The sequence below is a fragment of the Hyperolius riggenbachi genome, chromosome 1 (assembly GCF_040937935.1).
Source record: "Hyperolius riggenbachi isolate aHypRig1 chromosome 1, aHypRig1.pri, whole genome shotgun sequence".
Lineage (NCBI taxonomy): Eukaryota > Metazoa > Chordata > Amphibia > Anura > Hyperoliidae > Hyperolius > Hyperolius riggenbachi.
In genome coordinates, this window is record NC_090646.1 from 90,462,855 (window position 1) to 90,486,090 (window position 23,236).

At 42.3% G+C, this 23,236-nt stretch overlaps 1 protein-coding gene across 1 annotated transcript in view; it reads right to left on the reverse strand.

The window, feature by feature from the left end:
• The window catches only part of LOC137545733 (G-protein coupled receptor 26-like), an 80,668-nt gene extending 62,692 nt beyond the window's left edge, over positions 1-17,976 (reverse strand). The window contains exon 1 of the mRNA XM_068267292.1: positions 16,842-17,976. Coding sequence (XP_068123393.1) covers positions 16,842-17,509 — 668 coding nt within the window. The 5' untranslated portion in view covers positions 17,510-17,976. The remainder of the gene's footprint in view (positions 1-16,841) is intronic.
• Between the last annotated feature and the right edge of the window lie 5,260 nt (positions 17,977-23,236).

Below are 23,236 nucleotides of genomic sequence, written 5' to 3' on the forward strand. Positions count from 1 at the left end.
GTGCATGTATTTATAGATAAAACTAAAAAAAAGGCCATTGTCACTTAAAGTAAACCAGAGATCAAAAAAATCGAAAGAATTGATACTTACCCGGGGCTTCCTCCAGCCCCATCCTCCCACGGCCTGCTGTTCAGCCGCGATCAGCCCCGATAACTGGCTCAGTCATCTCAGTCTGGGTCTAATGCACGGGAGGTATGCGCATGCACAGAAGACCCAGACTGGACCCAACTGAGCCTGTTACTGGGGCTGATTACGGCTGAACAGCAGACGGCAGGAGGATGGTGAGGGACTCACACGTGCTTATGGGGCTGGTGGAAGGCCTGGGTAAGTATCGAATCTTTAGATCTTTTGATCTCTGGTACACTTTCAATATATTGTATTTCCCCTCTACCAGAAAATTAGCAACAGAAGAGAAAATTGTACACATGTGCACGAGCCACAAAATTACTTGCGTGTACATATGTCTGCAATGGCTGCCATCTCCATGGAAATGTCAAAGACCGCCGGTACAAACACAAGTATACAACAAAGATTCATTTTTTAATTTCTTTTAGTGATTGCTTATAATCATGCAGATTTAAAGCTCTGGAGGGCCACATAAAATGGTGTGGGGGGCCGGATTTGGCCCACGGGCCTTTCAGTTGACACCTGTGACCTAGATTAATTAACAAAGTCTGTAGCAACAACACCAGTCCAGGTTTGCAACACTCTTGGTCTAATGCACTGATACACAGGGCCTTATTCAATTAACTTTTTATCTGAAGTTTGCTACTAGGTGATATTTGCACGTCTAGTCAATGCCTTTTAATACCTTTTAAGCCACCAGCAGGCAAGAAAATAATCCGAATAATGTTCAACAGAACCTGTACTGAGTAAAATTATTTAAAATAAACACATGAGGTAACTTCAAATGAACATTACATAGTTACCTTGCCATCAGTTCCTCTCAGAAGCTCACCATTTTCTTCTGACAATAATCCCTTCCAGTTCTGACAATATTTTGTCAGATCTGAAATATATCAGTTGCTTTCAGTTATATATCAGTTGCTGTCAGTTACAGCTGAGAGGAGAACTGATGTGTCCATGTTTCCCTATGGCTCAAGTGGGCGATGTTACAGTTTAAAGGGATACTTAAGTCAAAAACAAAAAATGATTTTTACTCACCTGGGGCATCCCTCAGCCCCCTGAAGCAGTATGGTGCCCTCGCAGCCTCGCTCCGATCCTCCTGTCCCCGCCGGCGGCTACTTCCGGGTTCGGCGACAGCCGCTGACAGGCTGGGAACGCGAGTGATTCTCTGCGTTCCCAGCCGCTATATCACCCTCTATGCTGCTATAGCGTATAGGTTATACGCTATAGCAGCATAGAGGGTGATATAGCGGCTGGGAAAGCGGAGAATCAGCCGTGTTCCCAACCTGTCAGCGTCTGTCGCCGAACCCGGAAGTAGCCGCCGGCGGGGACAGGAGGATCGGAGCGAGGCTGCGAGGGCACCATACAGCTTTAGGGGGCTGAGGTATGCCCCAGGTGAGTAAAAATCATTTTTTGTTTTTGACTTAAGTATCCCTTTAACAGCATGCTGACCAGAAAGCTGTTATGGGGTAATGACCATTTTCAAAATGGAGGACGTATAATTCCATTGATCACAGTGCACAAACAAGACGCAGGAGAGGAAAAATAGATTGAGGAGTAGACTACACAGGAGGTAAGTATGACTTGTGTATGTTTATTTTGACTTAATTTTCAGTTCAGGTTTTCTTTAACAGTATTCAGTACTTTTTTTTACTTCCTTTTTTGGTACAGTTTCAATTGGAAAGTGCTGAAAAGTTATTTTAAACAAAAGATGAAAAACAATCTCCAAGGACAAAACTTCAGAGAACAAAGTGAATTGAATAGGGGCCAATGTGAATTGTATAATTAACTTTTTCTCCTGAGTTATCTCCCAGGAGATAATTTTCATATGGTTTTTAAAATATATTTTAAGCATTTTACAATTGAAAAAAGTACCCAAAAGTTGGTGAAAAAGTACTAACTTTTCATCTTTTCTTTAAAATAACTTCTCAGCACTCTGCAATTGAAAAAGTATCAAAAAAGTTGGTAAAAAAAAGTACTGTCAAATTTATTCTGAGTATTTTTCTGCTTGCTGGTGGCTTAAAGGGCATTTTGTTGTTAAGATGAAAATATCACCTAGGAGAAAACTTCCCATAAACAAAAAGAGACAAGCCCATACAAATAACTTACTCCTTTCCATGATTCGCTCTATGAATATGTTAGGTGAGTCAAAAGCAAAGTGCATAAAGAAATGGATTATGTGTAGCAACTTCCCCATTGGTTGCAAGGAAGGGGTCTTGGGGTAGCTGTGAAAAGCAGCACTCGCACAAGTGGCCGATAAAGAGTGCTGTAGTAGGAAATGAATATATTATGCAGACTTCAAATAATTCCAGTACTTGTATACCACTTTCCTCCTGTCAGACTCAAAGCACTTGCGAGACAGCCACTAGAGCGCACTCAATAGGTACTAGGAGTTTTAGGGAGTTTTAGGGAGTCTTGCCCAATAACTCCTAACTTAAAAGGTGCTGGTTTAAATAGGAAGAGCCGAGATTTGAACCCCAGTCACCTATGTCAGGGGCAGAGCCCTTAACCATTACAGTCACATTAAGTAAAATAATATAAGAGGTTAACTCACGACTACAAAAAGTTATCACTCCTGCTATAACAAGATTATCCAAATTGAATTTACTGGATGCAACTGTGGAAGTGAAAGAGGAACATGAAAGCCTAATGTGTTCCTGCTTTGGGTCCTTACATTGCTATCTGGCAGAGAAGCAGTATAAAACTATACTCAGCTCAGCTGCACAGTCACGCCCGTCTTCTACAGCTGACTAAGGGCCCCTTTATACCTTATGTGTTTTAATGCATTGCTATGCGTTGCATTGTGTTTTAATGCAGGTTTTCTTTCTCCATAGCAGTGCATTGTGAAAAAGCTTCAGTTTTCCTAATGTGAAAAAGTCTATAGGGGAACACGGACACTAGTCTACACATCAGTTGTCCTTTCAGTTACAACTGACGGCCACTGATATAATAGTGTAAAAGGGTAATTTTACACCTATTCAGTTGCTCTCCGTTATAACTGAAAGGACAACTGTTTTTTAAACTAATGCCCATGTTTGCCTATGGCTCAGTTCCCTCCATATGTGTTTTAACATCAGTTTTTCAGAGTCTAGTGTAAAAGAGGCCTTAGGGTTCTATTACACTATATTAGTTGCTGTCAATTGTAACTGAAAGGACAACTGATGTGCAGACCAGTGTTCATGTTTCCCTATAGCCTCTTTCACTCTATATGCTGGAGAACTGAAGCATTTTTTACAACACACTGCTATAGAGAAAAAAATGCATTAAAAATAAATGTAATGCAAAGTAAAGCATTTAACCACTTAACGACCACCTAACGCCGATAGGCGTCGGCGGGTCGTTAGTGGTATAGCATGGAAACCTTTCCATGCCAGTTCACGGAGGGTGTCTCCGTGAACAGTGTGCAAGCCGCAGATCGCGGCTCGCACACGTAATGCAAACACGCGGGGAAGAAATCCCCGCTGTTTACATCATACGGCGCTGCTGCGCAGCAGCGCCGTAAGCCAGATCGGCGATCTCCGGCCTCTGATTGGCCGGGGATCGCCGGCATATGATAGGCTGAAGCCTATCCTACAATGCGCAGGACGGATATCCGTCCTGCGCAATACATGGAAGAAGAGGTAGGGAGGGAGCGCAGAAAACGCTGCGGAGGGGGGCTTTGAAGAGCCCCCCCGCAAAACGCAGCAAGCCGGCGGCGATCAGACCCCCCCAGCAGGACATCCCCCTAGTGGGAAAAAAAGGGGGGAAGTCTGATCGCCCTGGCTATTTCCTGATCGGTGCTGCGGGCTGGAGAGTCCACGCAGCACCGATCAGAAGAAAATCCCCTGGTCCTTAATTAAACACATTGGGCCTGATTCACAAAGCGGTGCAAACTGTTTAGCATGTGTGTGCTAAACAGTTAGCACGTGAAGTGCCGTTTGCGGACTTTTGCGAGCGCAATTTGCCGCGATTTGCACGATCGCGGACTTTTGCAAAAGTCCGCAAACGGACTTCACGTGCTAACTGCTTAGCACACCCGTGCTAAACAGTTTGCACCACTTTGTGAATCAGGCCCATTAAGTGTAAAATGGCCCTTAGGCTTGGTTCACAAACAAAAAGGTGTCCTGTCCAGTTTTTGACAGTTGGCACTTGGCCTCAGTTTTGCATGTGTTTTTATGGACCACACATAAATCTGTACATTTCCGGTCATGTCTTGTCAGTTTTGAATCAGTTTTGTATGTGTTTCTACGAAGGCTGTATACTATATACAACCATACTGCCAGAAAGGAAAACAGCAACCTACTACAGTGTCACTTTAAAGAAGCATTCACTTGTTTTTATACATAATGCGCAGCAGAGAGAGTGCAGAAAGGGGCCAGCTGAGCAGTTAGCCTCTCGTGGAATCCTATATATCAGCCACCTCTCTGCTCAGAGATAAAGATAATGCACTGGAACAAATTTGTTAAAGCAGACCTGAACTCAGAACATCTACTCTGCTCTAAAAGACACACAACAGCATAATAACCTTTATACAAAAAACATTTCTTTGTTACAGCTGGTACAAATGCTAAAACAGATCTGCAGTATATCTACTTACTTATTCATGGAAGCAGACATATTGTTAACATCCTGTGCTTTCAAATGAGCTTATTTGCCATCTCTGCCTTGGCAGTCATGTGACACAGGGTAAAGATCAAATTACAAATCACAAATTGTGATTAAACACAATTGAGGGGGAATTACACAGGCTAAACTCTATAAGTGCAGTTCCTTATGTCCTGTGCAAGTGTTCAGGTCCACTTTAAGTACAGTAGATGGTACTGTGTTGTGTTAATTACACATCCAAAAAGAGACCTTTTTTTGGTAACATTTCTATAGGTAAAAATGAAATACTGCATATGATTATTTCATATATACCCACAGTTTCCAGCAGGTGGTGTGATCCTCCAGTGTTAAGGATGTTGAGATCTCCTTGTTTTGCTTCTCCTTACACAAAAGCAGAAGGTAGTTTTTTAACCTAATTAAGAGTAATTCATCAGTCTTTTAATTTAAGGTAATTGGATGTCACCACAAACCATAAATTGAGAAGAGTTTTTATTGAAAGTATCCGTTTATATCTCAATATGTTCGTAGCACACGATAAGCATGAACTATTCCTAGGCAATACTTATTCCAAGGTAGGCATGAGCGAGAACGTTCTCGCAAAAAAAACAAGATCGTCCTGCAGTATGGGGGAGGCAAAAGTGGTGTATGTGGGGGTTAACCTAAGACACCACCTCTCTTCCCGATGCATTCTATGCTGCATTCCATCTTCTTACACTTCCACCTTCTAAGCCGGAACTTCCACTCTGAATGCGAAAGCGTCAGAAGATGGAATGCAGCATAGAATGCATCGGAAGATAGGCGGTGGCTTAGGTGAGTAAGCTCCCCCCCCCCCCCCCATACACAGCTCTCGCACACACTTCAGAACCATCTTGCTTTGCACAAGAACGTTCATCACTACTGCAAAGCATAGTTAACTAGTTGAAGGAATCATATTTTTCAGTAGTTAATATAACAAATAAATACAAGGGACAATTTATATTCTCTTTTGAGGGATTTTTTTTTACAGGAAGCTTGTTAGATGGAGACACCAAGATTTTTTTTGCAGTGCTGAAGGCTGTCATCATTCATCTTCCAGAAGTAATGTTCAGGAACTGATATATCATTACGTGTGATACTGTAGAAATGAGGTATGATTGAGTCAGTGGTTTCACATCTGAGAATAGAGCTACTGATGAGAAAATCCAAACTGGGTGATTGCACTGTTATGGGTTACTGTAAATTCACTAGTGCATGAAAAGAATAAAGCTTGTAATGCTGGGGGGGGGGGGCATACTTTCTGAGTCAGCGTGTGTGCTCCAGACTATGTAGCTGGGTAATGGAAGAGGCTACACAGATGGACACAGGAGTAATGAACAAGGGAACAAGAATGCCCAGAGCAACTGTAGCTCTGGGCCGCCTATCAGGCTAGATGCTATGTGATACAATACACAACAGATGTAGTCGGTAACAGGCTAGGGTCATACATGTTAGATCAGATGGCAGTGGTACAGTGGACTAGGCGGAATCAGAGTCAGTAACAGGCTAAGGTCATACACGTTAATTCAGAAAAATAACAAACGGCTCAACTAACGGATAAATATATATTCTCAGATCTGCATATATATTTATCAAGAAACCAGCTAAAGCACAAGTAATAACAATTAACAAGAAGACAAACAACAGACAGACAGATGGAATGCTTTGCCAATCTAGTCGCTGCCCCAGGGACAGCAAACATTCACACTGACATAGACAAGACTAACAGGTAGGAACGTAACTAATGGCAACCACTGCTTTAGTTATGTCCTCAAGAACAAGGCAAGAAGGAATACTACCAGTCACCAACATGGTGCTGGCAGAATCCAAGCTATCAGGATCAGAAGGACTTTACTATCCCGTGGATACAGCAAACGTCCAAGCAAGTTAAACAATGCAATATACAATTCACATGAATGACCCAGCAACAACTCAGAGAGCTGAACGTTATGTCGGATGGGGTCTGAAATGGGAGGCAGACTTTTATGTGGACATCAGCCAATGGATGCAGACATGCAAATTCCCACACAGCTGAATGGTAATCACTCAATCCTGAGCTAGCTTGATTACAAGCTGCTAGCTGAAAGACTCTCATAACAAATACATGCAAAATTTTGCAACAACATGCATGTAGGAAATCCAGGGCTATCTGGCTGCAGTTCAACTGCAGCAAGCAATAGGAGGAGTCATGACAGCATCATGAGCTGCTCTGAACTGCAGAGTGATTGCAAATGACAATGAGACTTATTGCAAATGCGCAACCGAATGCAAGCAGATAAGTCAGAACTGCTCGGTTGCAGTTCCATTGCAACCGACAAAACATGCTACAGGAGAGATCCTGACAAAGCTATCCTATCGGTCATTTTAGGATGTATCCACAAAGCCCCAAGCAGCCTCTGGCCAATGTGGTTCCATTCACTGCAGCTAAAATGGATCTCCTCCAGCCCACTACTCAAAAATGCTGCTGGGCAAACCTTTGTTCTCTTTACAGGCCACACTGTATTATATTACAACACTGGCTTGAACATGCACATTGTCTGCAGCAGGGAAGCCCAATAAGCAGCAATTGAGGGACTCTACATGGTCATACGCATTGCTTGGCATCAGAGGTAGATTAAGGCAAAATTAGGCACTCACTTTCTGGAAAGTGGAAGTGAGACAGGGGGTCATCGAAGGTTTTATCCAGGCCCTAGGGATTTGCCTAGGCTGACTTGTCAGTAATCTGATTCTCCTCAGCAACATTTCTACTGTGAACAAACCCTTAAAAAGGTCCCAGCAGCTTAAAATATAAGTAATTTACTTACCTGGGGCTTCCTCCAGCCCCAGCACCTGCAATGTCCCTCACCGCAGCTCCGCACTCAGCCGCTGGAGGAAGTGGAGGAAGCCCCGGATAAGTAAATTACTTTTTTTAAGCTGCTCGGACCTTCTCTGTAAAGCGGACCTGAACTCAGAATGCCCTCTCTGCTCTAAACAATATGCAACAGCATAATAACCTTTAAACAAAAACATTTCCTTGTTAGAGCTGATACAAATCCTAAAATAAATCTGCACGGTTTATACTTCCTGATTCTTGGAAACAGACATATTTTTAACATTCTGTGCTTTCAAATGAGCTTATGTGCCGTCTCTGCCATGACTGTCATGTGACACAGGGAAGATATCAAATTACAGCTTGTGATTAGGCACAGATGAGGGGTAATTACACAGGCTAAACTCTCTAAATACATACAGGTTGCATTTCTCTAATTTTTACTTCTGTCCTGTGCAAGAGTTCAGGTCCTCTTTAAGTACAATGCTTTTTTATAGTGACAATTTGCAGTTTGCCATGACATTTAATAAAAGCCTGTTCCCTTAACCTATTTAGTTTCTACGTCCAGGAACCATGCTCGCTACCGTTCGCCCCCACGGCCGATCGCACGCGTGCACGCGCACTCCCGGCCGCAGATTCGTTAGCCAGGGAATCAATGTATCGGGCTATGGTGCCCGATCACTGATTCCTCTCCCCCGCTGAAAAAGCGACAGCTTCTCTCGGAAGCTGCGCCTTTTCTGGCCGTTCCCTCCCCGATGCGCCACTCTAAGCGTGTGTTACGCTTAGAGTGATGTCATGTAAACAAACTCATGGCCGCCATCTTGTGGCCAAAAAGTAATACTACAACTGAAAATAAAAATAAATTAAAATGAACACACATTTGCATTATAAATCTATTGTTTACCCCCCACCCTCCCAAAACTACCCAAATAAAATGTTTACTATATAAAAAAAAAACCATTACAATAAAAAAAAAAACATGTAAATATTTACCTAAGGGTCTAAACTTTTTAAATATCAATGTAAAGATGAAATATTTCTATATTTTTTTTATTTTAAACTTGTTAATAGTGATAGATGCAAAATGGAAAAAATGCACCTTTATTTCCAAATAAAATATTGTCGCCATACATTGTGATAGGGACATAATTTTAACGGTGTAATAACCGGGACATATGGGCAAATACAATACACGAGTTTTAATTATGGAGGCATGTATTATTTTAAAATTATAATGGCTGAAAACTGAGAAATAATGAATTTTTAAATTTTTTTCTTATTCTTCCTGTTAAAATGCGTTTACAGTAAAGTGGCTCTTAGCAAAATGTACCCCCCAAAGAAAGCCTAATTGGTGGCGGAAAAAACAAGATATAGATCAGTTCATTTTCATAAGTAGTGATAAAGTTATAGGCTAATGAATGGGAGGTGAACATTTCTCATGTGAAAACCACGGAACCTGAATGGGTTAATGTCTATTGTGCCTATAGTTTTGTCACCTCCCTTGATCCTAAGGTGACATCCCTCCTTCCCCCTAGAAGGACATTAGCACTGGAAGCTGCCATTGCATGCAGATGGTATGTCCAGTTCACTCAAAAAACACTACAGCAAGGAAAATGATCTCTCTTATCTTCAATAAATTAAGCTCTTTGCTTTGTTTGCAGTTGCCTTATCTCCTGCAATTAGTGATCAAAGAACAACCTGGGCCATCACTGCAGCCACCACAGCTAAATGCAGCACAGGAAAGTTGTTTACAGCAAAGTTGTTCTTATAAGTTATTAAAGCGTACCTGAGATGGTACACTGGCATTTATTTATACTTACCAGGGGTTTCCTCGAGCCCCATGATCCCTGTGGCTTCCCTTGCCGTCCTCTTCAGCCCCTCCGTTTACTCCTGGTAGTAATCTGGTCAGTCATTGACAGTTGTTGGCTTCTGCACATGCGGGACTCAGCTGCAGGACACCCCGTCACGCTCCCAGCCCCTGAAGCATTCTGCACCTGTGCAGTACTACTACCGGGAATCATAGTGGCACAACGGAGGGGCCGAGAGGACCGTGAGGGAGGCCATGGTGCTCATGGGGCTGGAGGATGCCCCGGGTAAGTATAAATAAACGCTAGTGTACCATCTCAGGTTCACTTTAAGGTGTGTCTTATCTGTTGGAATAGAAGTGAAATTCTGACTATAGACAGACATTAAACGTTTGACTGGTAAAATCAAGATAACAGTCACCTATATTGTTTGTTATGTCCTCCATAATCAAAGACAATTACTTGTCTTTAAATGCATAACTTATTAGTTATGCAATATACTGTACATGCTACTTTGATTTTAGCTCTACAGTATTTTCTATCACAGGACAAATGTGTACTCTGAACCTATCCTTCTAGTAAGCTGGCTGCAATGTATAACATTTAAAATGTACTTCTAACCCCCCACCCAGAGTATCCTCCCACTTCTCACTTGTCTCTTACATTCACCTTATTATTTCTATTCAGGATTTATCATCACATCAACATCAACAAACATTGATTACAGTGGAGCTACTCATTTGGGTAAAAGTGGCAGATTTCTGGCAACATTACAGGGCAGTTAATTGACTCAAATGGTAGCTGAACCAACCAGAGGGAATGCACTTTGGATTTGATCATTTCAAATAGACCAGATAATGTATCAAATGTACAGGTTCAAGAACCTTTGGGGAATAGTGATCACAGCATAACATTTCATCTGATGATTGATAGGTTGTGGTGCAACTAAAACTATGAATTTTAGAAAAGCACAGTTCAATCAACTCAGACATCAACTAAGTTCAGTGGACGGTAATAATACTGTATACTACAAGGGAAGGACACTGAAAGGAAATTGCAAACTTTTGAAAATTACTCTCAATGAATAGTGTTGTAAATATATCCCATTTGGAAACAAAACTTCTAGGAATAAAAAACAGGCCTCTATGAATGAATAGAAAGCTTAGAGATAAAATGAAGTGGAAAAATAGTGCATGTAAGGCCTTAAAACAGGAGGGGGTCGAGGTTGCATTAAGCAATAATAGGCTGTGCAAAAAAAATGAAGCTGGCAAAGACTAAAGCTGAAAATCAAATTGCTAGGTATATCAAATCAAATAAAATCCAAATACGTTTTACAAGTATATCAACAACAAAAAAAGAAAGTTGGACTGTACATTATTGTATTCCTAAAGGATGAGATAGGGAACTCAATGGTGAATGATGTAGTAAGGCGAACTATTGAAAGCTTGCTTTGCTTCACAAAGGAAACATCGTTGTTGCAAATTGCAGAAGCATCCCAATGTTCCAATTTTATTAATAAATACTTAACACAGGAAGTAGTCAAGGCAAGACTAAATAAAATCAATACTGATAAAGCACCTGGCCCAGATGGCATACATCCTCGGGTGCTAAGAGAATTAAATTCAGTTATTGATAAAACCCTTCATCTTATCTTTTGTGACTTTCAAGTGGGATGGCCCATGTTTTACCATTATTTAAGAATGGCAGAAAATCAGATATTGGAAATTCTAGACCTGCAAGCTTAACATAAGTTGTGTGCAAACAGAGGGATTCCTAAGAGATGGTATACAAGACTTTGTAGCACAGAATAATCTAATTTCCCAGCATCAACATGGGTTTACTAAGGAAAGGTCTTGTTTGACTAACATGCTCAGCTTTTATAAGGTAGTGAATGCTAGTGTGTGGATATTGGGAATACTGTAGATGTGATATACTTGGACTTTGTAGAGGCCTTCGATACTGTACCCCACAATAGTCTGGTGCAAAAGTTGAGGATGTGGAAGAATCTGTGTGCATGGATAGGGAACTGGCTAATGGACTGAAAGCAAGGAATTGTGGACAGTGGATCATATTAAAAATGGGTTACTGTTACCAGTGGTGTTCCACTGGGGTTGGTATTGGGTCCAGTATGCTTCAATTTATTTATGAATGACCTAGTAGATGAAGTAGAAAATAATGCGACTATTTTTGCGGATGACACAAATGATCAACTCTCGGGAAAATAGTGAAATATTGCAGAAGGATCTGGATAGGATAGCTATTTGGGCAGTTGGGCACATATATAGCAGATTAAATATAATGTAGAAAAATGTAAAGTCATGCATTTTGGTCATACCATGCAATGGTCTAGCACAGGGGTGTCAAACTAAAATACAAAGTGGGCCGAGATTGAACACTGGGACCAAGTCAAGGGCCAACCTCAATATCTACTGACCACTTTCCTGCCTTATAAAGTTCCCTGGTGTATAATGGCTCCCTCCAACCCTTATACAGTTCCCCAGTGTCTAGTGGACCTCCTTCCTACCTATACAGTTCCCTGGAGTCAAGTGGTCCTCACTCCCCATACAGTTCCCCAGTGTCTAGTGGCCCCCACCATACCCCATTTCTCACTGGAACCCTATTCTTTTTTGCAACCACACTTCCCTTCCCTGCGCTTGCACACAGAGGGGAGTGCAGCTGTGAGAGTTGCTTAGAGGGCCCCAGGGATGGATCGGTGAGGTCCAGGATAATGGCGGAAGCCTCGTGACTATTTAAAGGCTTCCCTCTGCTAAGGTAAGTATGTAACATTTACTCGAAATTTCACTTCAAGTTCACTTTCAACCAATATACCATTGCCATTATTATACATGCACACCTCACTCCTATTCAAGTCCTGGTTTTACATTGTGACACAGCAGTGAACTTAAATACATCCCATAAACGTCTTCTATATACAACTAATCTGATTTTATGCTATGTTAATTTTAAAGAACCAGGCAGCATCGGCCAGTGTGGTAATTCATTACATTTAAGATGGTTCCATTACTATAATTGACATAATTTTCCTCCTATCCTTATATATACAATATATATATACAGTGGCTTGCAAAAGTATTCAGCCCCCTTGAAGTTTTCCACATTTTGTCACATTACTGCCACAAATATGAATCAATTTTATTAGAATTCCACGTGAAAGACCAATACAAAGTGGTGTACACGTGAGAAGTGGAACGAAAATCATACATGATTCCAAACATTTTTTACAAATCAATAACTGCAAAGTGGGGTGTGCATAATTATTCAGCCCCCTTTGGTTTGAGTGTAGTCAGTTGCCCATAGACATTGCCTGATGAGTGCTAATGACTAAATAGAGTGCACCTGTGTGTAATCTAATGTCAGTACAAATACAGCTGCTCTGTGATGGCCTCAGAGGTTGTCTAAGAGAATATTGGGAGCAACAACACCATGAAGTCCAAAGAACACACCAGACAGGTCAGGGATAAAGTTATTGATACATTTAAAGCAGGCTTAGGCTACATAAAGATTTCCAAAGCCTTGAACATTCCACAGAGCACTGTTCAAGCAATCATTCAGAAATGGAAGGAGTATGGCACATCTGTTAACCTACCAAGACAAGGCCATCCACCTAAACTCACAGACCGAAGAAGGAGAGCGCTGATCAGAAATGCAGACAAGAGGCTCATAGAGACTCTGGATGAGCTGCAGAGATCTACAGCTCAGGTGGGGAATCTGTCCATAGGACAACTATTAGTCGTGCACTGCACAAAGTTGGCCTTTATGGAAGAGTGACAAGAAGAAAGCCATTGTTAACAGAAAAGCATAAGAAGTCCCGTTTGCAGTTTGCCACAAGCCATGTGGGAGACACAGCAAACATGTGGAAGAAGGTGCTCTGGTCAGATGAGACCAAAATGAAACTTTATGTGTGGCAGAAAACTAACACTGCACATCACTCTGAGCACACCATCCCCCCTGTCACATATGGTGGTGGCAGCATCATGCTCTGGGGGTGCTTCTCTTCAGCAGGGACAGGGAAGCTGGTCAGAATTGATGGGAAGATGGATGGAGCGAAATACAGGGCAATCTTGGAAGAAAACCTCTTGGAGTCTGCAAAACACTTGAGACTGGGGCCGAGGTTCACCTTCCAGCAGGACAATGACCCTAAACCTAAAGCCAAGGCAACAATGGAATGGTTTAAAACCAAACATATCCATGTGTTAGAACGGCCCAGTCAAAATCCAGATCTAAATCCAATCGAGAATCTGTGGCAAGTTCTGAAAACTGACGTTCACAAATGCTGCCTATCTAATCTGACTGAGCTGGAGCTGTTTAGCAAAGAAGAATGGGCAAGGATTTCAGTCTCTAGATGTGCAAAGCTGGTAGAGACATACCCTAAAAGACTGGCAGCTGTATTTGCAACAAAAGGTGGTTCTACAAATAGAGATGTGGCAAACTGTTCGCTTGGCGAACATCTCTGGGGGTTTTACTACTTCCGGGTCGCTCTGACTCGGAGTAGTATGCCTGCGCTGCCCGGTGGAGCGCGTCCTAGATCGCTCTCCTGTTGCCGGGCACTCTCTGCGCATGAGCGTGACGTCGTTCATGACGTCACGCACATGCGCAGAAAGTGCCCGGCAACAGGAGCGCGATCTAGGATGCACTCCGCCGGGCAGCGCAGGCGTACTACTCCGGGTCAGAGCGACCCGGAAGTAGTAAAACCCCCATGGATTCAGAGAAGTTCGCCGGCGAACGGTTCAGGAACTGTTCGCCACATCTCTATCTACAAAGTATTGACTCAGGGGGGCTGAATAATTATGCACTCCTCACTTTGCAGTTATTTATTTTTTTAAAAATGTTTGGAATCATGTATGATTTTCATTCCACTTCTCACGTGTACACCACTTTGTATTGGTCTGTCACGTGAAATTCCAATAAAATTGATTCATGTTTGTGGCAGTAATGTGACAAAATGTGGAAAACTTCAAGGGGGCCGAATACTTTTGCAAGCCACTGTATACTGTATATATCATATACTATAGCATAGTAATTGCAATGTTTCTTACCACAATCTGATCTATATAGTCCAAAAATCTGCCTCATCTGGTACACTGAGCATATGATTAATTGTACATCACAATTACCACCAGCATTTCTGCGAAATACGTTCCAATTGCATTGATTAGTAATTTGTGCTGGTAATATATGAGTCACTGCTGACCTTTATAATGCTGTTATTCACATTTTAGGCATTTACAATGTGCAATGCAAGTCATTTCTGCCAAGGCTAATTTGCATATCTACTCTATGGTGCCATCCATTAAGTTATGGCACTGGTACAGTTTGGATTTTAAGCAGTACGGTCCTGTGCTGCATATAGTAACCCATAGCAACCAATCAGTAACTTCATTTCTTTGTAATTGGCTGCCTTAAAGTGAACTAGATGGAAAAATAAAATGATGAGGTAAACAATTGTATCTATCCTCCTATGCCTAAAAATTACCTTTTTTTTTTTTTTTTACATATCCCACTGTTTTAAATTATGTTTAAAAATTTGTGTCATGTCTTATTGTCTTTGCTGACAAATGACATGGTCTTTCAAGTGTCCCAAAGCTAAAATATATGAACTATTGTCCCTTTTTATCTATCCCTTGCACTCCAAAGCTGTTCTCTGCCAGGAAAGAGTATTTTGGCCGTACAGTATGTCCTTATCAGTGGGGGTTACGCTGTAGTCAAACTTGGTCCTGATTGGAGAGAAGTTGTCATTTGCATACCTGAATGTTAACTCTTTCAGGGAGAAAAATAAAAAAGAAACACAGCCTAGTTATTAATATGCTCGGGACTGTACATAGACATGTTTATCCCATTGTTTTTTATGTCACCTTGGGTACACATTAAAGTTATAAAGTTTGAAATTTGCATATAAACTATTAAACTATTATGATAGTGAATGAACATCAGTACCCCTTGTTCCATTGCACTGTATTATGCATATAAAAGGACTATCAGACCTATTAAAACAATGTAAACCCTAGAGCAATTATGATAAACAAGGTATAGAAATCCATGATAGTCATTCAAGTTTTACATTTAAAAGTAGTACTCTGCCCAGTGCCCACACACATGCTTTCTCTAGGGGTAAAGGGGCCAAACCCAATGTAAGAAAACCATCACACTATCACAACTAAGTTTTATATTTCATCATCAGTTGATAAACTTGATGACATCTGTTTTAATTACCCTTTTATCTAGTGCCCTTATTTGTTGCGTTCTTTAGAGTACATTAAACTATTCCTGTTATTAGTTGTTCCTCAAAGGAGCTCACATTCTTGGTGGTAGTCTATAGTCCCTTTCAGAGGCTAGGGGAAATCTGGGTGATGACAGTCACCTTATCGCACAGTCAGTATGTAAAAACAGAAACCCACCCCCAAAAAGGAGACTTCTTGCTGTCCTGGATAAGATATGAATCTGGGACTGTAGTGCTGCGCAAGGCGGAAGTGCCACATCTATCTATCTATCTATCTATCTATCTATCTATCTATCTATCTATCTATCATCTACCTGCAAGTCTTAACTTATATTTTGTTTTATTCTTATGAGATAAAACTACTCGACATCTGATGACTGTTGTCTCCTGTAAGTGATCTCAATCACTTTGGGAAATGATCTGCAGCCCATGCACCAGCATGACTCCTCCCTGATCTCTCATCCTTGACCCCACTCAGGAGAAAATGATTAGCACAGTGGGATACTCCTGGCTGAATACTACTGTGTCCCCCACAACAGAACACCACCAGCCTCTCTCTTACCACCTCCATTCTTCACAGAAATACATATGAACACTTGTCTAAGCAAAACATACTTATTTATACAGTGATCATTACAAACATCTTTGGTAGGCTTATTCTGCATTGTTTCTAACAACAGCCATAGCATGCCTTTAACTAGATTAGTTTGGGAGGTTTTTCTGAACAACTACAACATAGAAGAGTGCAGAGGGAGAATTGGAGAGAAGACATTTTTGGTTAAGGCTAGATGGACACTAGGTGGACAGTAGCAGCAAAGAGTGATGGAGTTAGCATTGGAGGCATAATTTAAAAAACGAACTCTGTATTGAAGTTATTGCTTTTTTTGGATGATCATCTCTGCTAAAGGCACTGTTAGAAATGATATTCAAAAATGAGCAAAAGCGTAGCATGTAGTGTCTGCCAAACGTGACATTAATCTAACATTAATCAACTTTGTACAATACAGATCAGTGTCTTCAATTTTGCCTGTGTTACCCTGGAATGTACCCAGCCATAGGAACATGAGCTAAACCCTGGCATTAAATGCTAGTGTGAACTCACCCTAAGACATTTGTACTTTGGGTTTATGAAGGGTGCAGTTTATTAGATTGCCAGCTTGCAAATGTATGGATCCTCGACAACTGAATCTGCATTATGCATGCCTATCCTTGAAAATTCAGAGCAAGCATACAACTGTAATGAGGTAATTAGTGAAAAAGTTACCTGGGGTGTATGTCTACCAGCAACACAAGGGTTTGCATGGTGATAATGTCTATTCTCCTGCAATGGAAGCGTGCCACTTTCAGCACCTTTAAATAAGTAAAGCACAATATAACCAAGGAAAGCATGAAGCTAGCAGCGTGGAAAACGACGGTGAAAGCTATAAAGCGTTTTTTCTCCGGGGCTTCCTGCACGTGTAAGGTACAGGAGGCGTAAAGGCTGTTATAGTCTAACCAAGAGAGAAAGAGGGAAACCAGAGGAAAAGTGAGAGAGTGCAGCCAGGTGTACCCCATCATTATAGCAGCGTCCTTAAACCTCATCTTGCTGGTGTAACTCAGAGGGAAAACCACGGCAATCCATTTGTCTATGCTGAGAGCTGCCATGCTGAGCATGGTGTTAGAAGTCAGAAAAGTTTCCAGAAAGCCCAGAGCCTTGCAGAGGGAGTCACCGAACGGCTGCTGGTGACTTAGCACAGCCAGGAAAGTGGAGGGCATGTTTAGGATAGTCAGAAGGAGATTGCACAGAGACAGATTGACCAGAAAGATCCCAGACACCTGCTTCCTGATCTCGGCACTGTACAAGAAGCATATCAGCACCAGGAGGTTGGCCAGTAAGGACACCAGGAACACTATTATTAGTAAAACGGCCAGCAGAATCTCTGCCAAGTGCATTTCTCAGCAGGTATCCATCAATTAAAAACTAGATGGCTTTCTTACATGCTTGCCTCCTCGTATATAACTCCATGGCTTGGCATTGGACAAGACTTGCCCCTCGCTCACCCAGTGCTGTTCTCTTTGAGGCTGCTGTCCGAGGTGCTGAAGCCAGGCAGACTTACTCAGAGCTGTCCTCTATGAGGCTGCTGCCCAAAGTGCTGAAGCCAGGCAGACTCACTCAGTGTTGTTCTCTATAAGGCTGCTGTCCGAGGTGCTGAAGTCAGGCAGACTCACTCAGCGCTGTTCTCTATGAGGCTGCTGTCCGATGTGCTGAAATAAGGCAGACTCACCAAGCGCTGTTCTCTATGAGGCTGCTGTCCGAGGTGCTGAAGCCACACAGGCTGCAGTGCAGACAGTCCGCTTCCATCTCTCTGCACGGGGGACGTGTTGCTGTATGGGGGCATGCAGGGGAGAGTGCTTGCATTCCACTGTCACACCGCACTGATCCAGCAGCTCCAGGGCAGGTCTAGCTTAAGAAGCAGCACTATCTAGCACTTGTGCATTGTGAATGTGAGTGGCACACCTTCTCATCAGAGAGAAAGCCTGGAGAAGTGTGACTCATGCGCTGGGCAGAACCGCTGACAAAGGCAAGACAGGCAACATCAGCAGCCACTACTATGAACATCACTTGTCTGCTGCTTCATTACACCTAAACGTCTGTAACTATGAGAGATGATGTACAGAAAAAAAAACCTCTTCAGTCCAGCCACAGCTAATTACACATCTTAGCTTTTAAAGTGTTAGGGCACTTATACCTGCTTTTTTTCAATACAATAACATAAGTGTTTGCAGTTTGCATTATTATTATTATTATTATTATTATTTTTTTTTTGACACAAAAGACACAGAGACGTCACTCTTAGAGCAAAAATAATACTAACAGTATGTACAGTATGTGATTTCAGCTTTATACAGCCCCCTCCCCCCCCACACACACACACAATAAAACATTTTAATTGCACACACTATAGAACACTTTGCATATGATATAAACCATAAGCCATCAGAAAAGGATTAGTATGAAATGGTGCCCTGGGCAAGATAACACTTTTTGCCCTCCACTGATGGTCACCTGGCTTATTTAGTTAGACTTGGTGGGGGCTTGCATTCACCATGCCCCTAGACTCTTTCCAGGTCCCAGGCAGCTGCCTAGGTTTGCCTTATGGATGATAAAGCTCTGTATGTCATACAGCACATGCTGCCACTATGCACCTCAAAACCAGCACCCTGTACGATCTCGCCGCCTATGCCGGCAGAACGCTAAGATCCACGCTGAGGCGCAAGCCTCCGGATCTCGGCGAGGCTCTGATGTCAGTGGAGCGCAGATCGCTCAACTCCCATTGGCTAGACAGCGGACGAGTCCTCAGTACATGCTCCGCCACTGTAAACAGTGACAGCATGGTGCATGGCGTGTCAGCAGGTCAGCTGCCGCTTAGCTATTGGTTACTTTGGATTCCCTTTATGTTGATTGATTAGTCCTGGTATAGAAGTACGGTACCAAGTTGCCTGTCTTGCTGCCGACTTGTGTCTGTCTCTTAACTAGCTTCTTTCAGATTGCCTTATCGTTGCCGACCTCTGCCTGTCCCTGACCATGCTTCTCTATTGGATTACCCATTGCCGACTCAGCTAGTACCTAGATTCCCATGATTGCCACCCGGATGGATCCCTGCTTGTTAAAGGACTTGCATTAACTCTGCCTGGACTGACTATGGCCTGTTATTGACTATGCATCTGTTTAGTGATTTAATACAACAGCCTGCTATCTTTGCCATCATCTGGACTGCCTCAGCCTATAGGCCTCAGGTGACTATTAAGAATACTGTGTTTGCATTGCTCATTGCTGTGTTTGGTGATTGCTGTCTGCCAGATTGTATGCTACATCTGCCTGCATCGTACTGTAGTTTATATTAGGCAGGAGTCTTTGCAGGCATTAGGGCTGGGCTATAGGTCAGTCATATGGGCATACAACCTGACTTATAGCAGGTACCCAGACAAGCCTGACACATCCACGCTACAACTTCCGACATCATGTCCTCACAGAACAATTTCAGTGCTCATGTCCTTCACTTTTCAAGATTGGATTATGAAGCAAGACAGTCTTCATTTCGGAATACTTTTTCACAAACACTATGGGATAGGTAACATACTAATAAGTCGACTGCTTTCACCCAAAACAAATCTATAGCAAAAATATTAGACTATGACTATGGTAGGGATTAGATTGTGATCTCCTCTTAGGACAGTCAAAGACATGACTATGAGACCTGTAATGCGCTGCAGAAGATGTCAGTGCTATAAATACATAATAATAATATGGAGGAGCAATTGACTATGATTAGATTGTGAGCCCCTCAGAGGACAGCCAGTGACATGACTATGTACTTTGTAAAGTGCTGCGGAAGGTGTCAGTGCTATATAAATACATAATAATATTTTGGTAGGACATTGGACTATGACAATGGCGGCCCACAGAGTGTGATAAGTCCTTGTGTAAACTGTTGGGTGTACCTTCATCTATCTAATGTTAAAGTACATTTTGGTGCATAATGTAATGCCAGAAGCCATTACATTATGCACCATGCATTCCCCTATCCCTGTAGGAACAGTGTGCTTCACTATTGTATACCAGAACAATGCCTCTGTACAGCGCGCATTTCTTGCAGTGCTACTTGCAGTATCTAGCCATCAGCAGCACAGTGCAGCCCCGGTGTCCACTCTGCAGTCCTGCGCTCCTCCACCAGCCCACTCAGATCACTAGGCTCTGGAAGGCCCTAGAAGGACCTTCTTCGGGTCACAGCACCACCTGGTTCCAGTCAGAGCAGGGTGTATGCATTGTCCACACAGCAGACACATCTGAGAGCATACTGGTCATGTGCAGTTGGAAAACATTTGTGACCACATATGCCCAATACGCTCCCGGAGGTGGTTGCTAAACAGCCATGTGGGAGTGTGCATAAAGAGGGTGTGCAGAGTGGAAAGAATGGGTGCTACAGTGGCAGCAGGGTGAGAAGGCAAGAGGCAAGAAGGGGCCACAAAGTATCTGATGATATAAAGAATATACACAATTCTCACATTTTACCTTAAGAGCTTTAGAAGATGACTTCCCCAAGGGACAGAACCCTCAAAAGAACACAGGCCTGCCACACTCACAGCAATTCACTATGCAGACAACAGAGACCCACTGCTGGGGCACATGTCTCTCCTAGCTGTTACACCTGGGTCCTGATCTCACTATGCTGTCCTGTCCTGGGAGCACACTTGTCCGTTTGTGTGTTTTCTGCACAGGAGAAGCAATGTTAATCAGTCGGCTAGTGCACACTTGAATGTGTTTTCCCCATACAGATAAAAACTGACAGCAGTGATGCACTGCACATGTTTTCTCTATCAATTACATTAGATTCTGTCATACATTCTGCATTTTTTCACACATACAGACACACATGGTTTGCAGAAGAAACATACAGAAAAACTGACAGATGAGTGTGCTCCCAGTCCCTGCTTCTTATTACACTCACTTTGTCTACCTCTGATGGAGCAGAATTCCAGCTCTGCAGACTCCTCCAAGCTCACTACAGTACACAGCACCTGGGGTGGGGGTTGAGAGGCTGGGGGCAGTGTGCTGTACACAAGACCCCGCTGCACACTGAATAGTAACGGTCTACAAATCTTTGTCTACAAAACTTTGCATGATTCCTTATCAGTGGCTGAGCAGATGCAGTCAGTTAGAACAATTGTGCAGAGAGTAAAAAGCTTTTTCTCTCCGCACCCTTAGTTTTCAGTCTCTCAGGACAGAAAAAATAACTTTTTTTTCCTTTTCCTGGACTGCCAGAAAATTCTTCTGTGCTTCACAGACCACCTATAGTGCCTGTGGTTTGAATTGCCCCTGGCTTTATAGTAAAGGAAAAGAAGGGTATCACATGAGATCAGCTTAGGCTCTGAAGCTATTATGCCACCTAGTAGAGGGTTAAATTGCCTCTCCAATCTCATTTGGCATTTCTTCCTCGAAGCCTTGAAAACATCTGTAAATATTATAGTGTGCATGTTTTGCTCATCTTACTTCTGTAATGAAAGACATAAATAAGCTTGTATTATAGAACAAACGCAAATTCAGTAAAACAGGTACTATATTATTGATCAGCGTCTCATTATAATTTATTTTAAGCACTTAGGTATGAGTACACTAATACTTTGTAGTGGACCCATAAGTACTTTGTTTATTGAGCAATTACAGCTCCATATTAATGAGAGGGTAAGGTGGAAAGGGGGGGGGGGGGGGTTGGGGCAATATTTACATTGAAAATATGCATATTAAACCAGTGAAAGTCACAATTCTTACTAAGCTATAGTTAAAGATCTCTTTCGAAGTCTAGATCATGTTCACTGCTGTGTCTCCTCTTTCTGCTCATGGCACAGTGTTATGCAGGAGAACAGAGGCGCCAAAAGGATAAAAGGAAGCTAAATGAGCTTAAAAAAACAAATTCTTGGTAAATAGAGGAGGTAGTGGTGGACTTACCTCCTCCAAATAGACACATAACGACTGTAGTAAAGACAGTCAATATATTTTATTTATGAACTCCAAATATGCAACACGTTTCACCGGTTTGATCCTGCTTCATCAGGCAATAACAACATAACAATAACATATGTGGTCAGTAGAAGAGCAAGGCACAGAGGCATAATGGAAAGGACCCTAACGGAGGTGAACAGATCCTATGGTAATCAATGGGATCCGTTCACATTGCTCCATTCGAACAGATTCCTTTGGCCCATTCTGCCAAACAGGCCGCAAGTTTGGGTCTGTAGCGATTTCTCTGGATCGACGGATTTTTTGCATTGACCACAAACAGAATGGAGGGTCATGGATAACTGATGCCTTTAACCTCCCTGGCATTATGATTATTTCCAGATTTAGGGTCTAAAAGCAGTGACATATTTGTCACAAGCTTTTAGTCCCTAAAAACAAGAAAAAAAAAAACATATCACAGAGAGATCTGCAGCAGCGACAGCATATACCTCACTCAGGCTCGGGATTACCGCTCTGAGCTGCGGATTTCCATCCCAAGCCTGACTCGGGATTACCGCAAAGGAGATTAAAAATGGATCCCTTCCATGGATCAGTTTCCCATATGTGCCAGTGTAAACTGTCCCTTAATGTGACACAAATTGCAGTCCTATTTATATTATAATCCTTCTTATTGAAGTACAGCATCATATTTTTCTGTCATTTGCTGCAGCTCTGCCTCTTGTCACTATCTCCAGGAGCCCATCCCATGCAATTGCTTCATCTCACTCATAGGTACAGGGGGTGGTGTGTAAGTACACAAACTGTCTGGTCCTTCTGGCAGTTCCCCAGGGAAATGCACAAATTACTTAATCACATGTATGCAATCTATAATACACATACAATCTACTGTATTTACCATTTATAGTATTTCAGCAGCCAATCACATAAAGGTGAAATTCCAGCATTCAGACATTCCTTCCATCTTGCCAGCAATGTTTCTTTATTTCTTTTCAAGCAAGTGTTTTAAGAAGTGGTAAAGAGGCGCCCAATTTCTATAAAATACTCTAAAATCAATAAAATAACAAAAATGAGGTGGCTTACCTCACAGACGACAACTCACTTTGATAAGGAAGTTTAATTGGAGATTTAGCACAGGCAACGCGTTTCGTGGGACCAAGCCC